Below are 2,500 nucleotides of genomic sequence, written 5' to 3' on the forward strand. Positions count from 1 at the left end.
AATGACTTGTCTTGATTCATCTCCTCACTGTGTGTGTGTGTGTGTGTGTGTGTGTAGGATCTAACATGGACATGCATTCATAAGTCCTGTCCCTCACTCAGCTGTCCTCCAGATGAACAATACACACCCCCTGACTCCTGCTGTCCTGTCTGTGATGGTACTGTGTGTGTGTGTGTGTGTGTGTGTGTGTGTGTGTGTGTGGTAGCTCGATATGTATAACGTGAATGTTTTATGTGTGTGATTCCCAGTGTGTGTAGTGGAGGGAGGCAGACGACGTGTGAACAACGGAGAGAGCTGGACTGACAGTGAAGATGATTGTATCACCTGCTCCTGCAAAGTGTGTGAGATGCACACACACACACACACACACATACACACACACATTTCAGTCTGTGCTTCTGCTTCCTTGGTATTGTATTGTGTGTGTGTTTGTGTGTGTGTGTGTGTGTGTTACAGCTGGGACATATAGAGTGTACTATAGAGGAGTGTGCTCCTCTTCTGTGTGCATTCGGACTGCTGAAGGTCAAAAGGCCTGGAAAATGCTGTTATGAATGTCAAGGTACAACTGTTTCAAAATATAAAACTTATTTTTTTCTTTCAGGAATAAGTAAAATAAATTCTAAGTTTATTTTGTGTGTGTGTGTGTGTGTGTGTGTGTGTGTGTAGCAGACATCAGGGCTCAGTGTGTGTATGAGGGACAGGTGTATGATTCTAATGAACAGTGGGATGTAGATGAATGCACTTCCTGCACGTGTGTGTCCGGAGATGTTCACTGCCAAACTGAGAGATGTCCAGCAGTGTCCTGTGATTCTGTGAGTCCACACACACACACACACACACACACACACAGAGTATAATATAATATCTCCTTTTGGGTAAATCACACTGCATGAGATCATTTGCATTGACTCCGCCCACATTTTATACACTTTAATCAGAAATGACATGTTCACAAACACACAAACACACAACTCCTGACACTCTGGATGTGTTTCAGGATGAAACTCCGTCTGTGATTCCCGGGATGTGTTGTCCACGCTGTATCCCGCGTCCCGCCACCTGTATCGTGTTCGGAGATCCTCACTACCGCACATTCGATGGCAAGATGGTGAACTTCCAGGGGACGTGTACCTACGTTTTAGCGCAGGATTGTGAGGGCGGAGACTTCAGGTGTGTGTGTGCTGAAGAATCTAAAGGTTTAGCTTTGTTATTACAGGGAGCATCAGTAACATCATGCAGTTACATTGTGTGTGTGTGTGTATTAGTGTTCACGTGACGAATGATGACCGTGGCCGTAAGGGCGTGTCCTGGACCAAAGAGGTGACGGTGTATGTGAGGGATGTTGTGATCCAGCTGCTGCAGGACTGGGTGGTGAAGGTGATTGAGTTTCTCACACAATAAAGACTTTATACTAAATTAGAAATACGTTCAGAACGTTATAACACGTGTTATATCACTTGTAGGGAGATGATGGAGCTTTGTGTTGATCATGTTGTTGTGAAAGAAATCACAGAACATTACAGTTCAATTTGGAGACCAGATAGACAGACAGACAGACAGATATTCTCTGATTGTAAGTGTAATTGTAATGACTTCACACACGGCAAGGCACTAAAACATTACACACAAACTCGGAACATAAATCAGTAACTAGTTTCAACAATGTTAACATTGAAACTGTTGAGTCTCACTGTGTCTCACTGAGTCTCTCTGTGTCTCACTGAGTCTCACTGAGTCTCTCTGTGTCTCGCTGAGTCTCACTGTGTCTCTCTGAGTCTCACTGTGTCTTGCTGAGTCTCACTGTGTCTCTCTGAGTCTCGCCGAGTCTCACTGAGTCTTATTGTGTATTGCTGAGTCTCACTGGGTCTCACGGAGTCTCACTGTATCTCACTGAGTCTCTCTGTGTCTCGTTGAATCACACTGAGTCTCGCTGTGTCTCACTGAGTCTCGTAGTCTCTCTGTGTCTCACTGTGTCTCGCTGAGTCTCACTGTCTTACTGTGTTTGTGACTCACCATGTCTTGCTGTGTCTCATTGTGTTTGTGTCTCACTGTGTCTGTGTCTCACTGAGTCTGTGTCTCAATGTGTCTCGCTGAGTCTCACTGAATCTCACTGAGTCTCACTGTGTTTGAGTCTCACTGTGTTTGAGTCTCACTGTATCTTGCCATGTCTTGCTGTGTCTTACTGTGTCTCACTGTGTCTGTGTCTCACTGTGTCTCACTGAGTTGTGTTAACAGGAATGTATAGGAGAGGCAGTGTAACTCGGGTTGTTTAGGTCACTATCGTGGAGCTTGATCCTGACTGCTCTTGTGTTCCTCTGGTCCTCAGGTCGATCATCAAACCGTCACACTGCCGTTCCTCAGAGAGCCGTATATTTACCTGGAGCGTAAATCCAACACCATCCTCCTCAACACCGACGTTGGCATGAAGGTAGAGGGTGAAGGTTTAGAACTGTAAAAAACACAAAAAGTAAAATAAATGAATTAATCTGTTGTGATGGAG

At 45.0% G+C, this 2,500-nt stretch overlaps 1 protein-coding gene and 1 long non-coding RNA gene across 3 annotated transcripts in view; one reads left to right on the forward strand and one right to left on the reverse strand.

Annotated features, from left to right (window-relative positions):
* kcp (kielin cysteine rich BMP regulator) overlaps positions 1 to 2,500 on the forward strand; it is an 80,262-nt gene that overhangs the window by 68,274 nt on the left and 9,488 nt on the right. Inside the window, exons 38-44 of one of the 2 annotated variants that reach the window (XM_058388013.1) lie at positions 58 to 157; positions 249 to 337; positions 457 to 559; positions 667 to 812; positions 998 to 1,170; positions 1,266 to 1,377; positions 2,327 to 2,428. In XM_058388013.1, the coding sequence (XP_058243996.1) occupies positions 58 to 157; positions 249 to 337; positions 457 to 559; positions 667 to 812; positions 998 to 1,170; positions 1,266 to 1,377; positions 2,327 to 2,428 (825 nt within the window). The remainder of the gene's footprint in view (positions 1 to 57; positions 158 to 248; positions 338 to 456; positions 560 to 666; positions 813 to 997; positions 1,171 to 1,265; positions 1,378 to 2,326; positions 2,429 to 2,500) is intronic. The other variant, XM_058388014.1, reaches the window with a different exon arrangement.
* The window catches only part of LOC131352113 (uncharacterized), a 1,146-nt gene continuing 961 nt past the window's right edge, over positions 2,316 to 2,500 (reverse strand). Inside the window, exon 3 of the long non-coding RNA XR_009204471.1 lies at positions 2,316 to 2,449. This is a non-coding gene — a long non-coding RNA (uncharacterized LOC131352113). The remainder of the gene's footprint in view (positions 2,450 to 2,500) is intronic.

This window comes from Hemibagrus wyckioides, linkage group LG04 (genome assembly GCF_019097595.1).
Source record: "Hemibagrus wyckioides isolate EC202008001 linkage group LG04, SWU_Hwy_1.0, whole genome shotgun sequence".
Taxonomy (NCBI): domain Eukaryota; kingdom Metazoa; phylum Chordata; class Actinopteri; order Siluriformes; family Bagridae; genus Hemibagrus; species Hemibagrus wyckioides.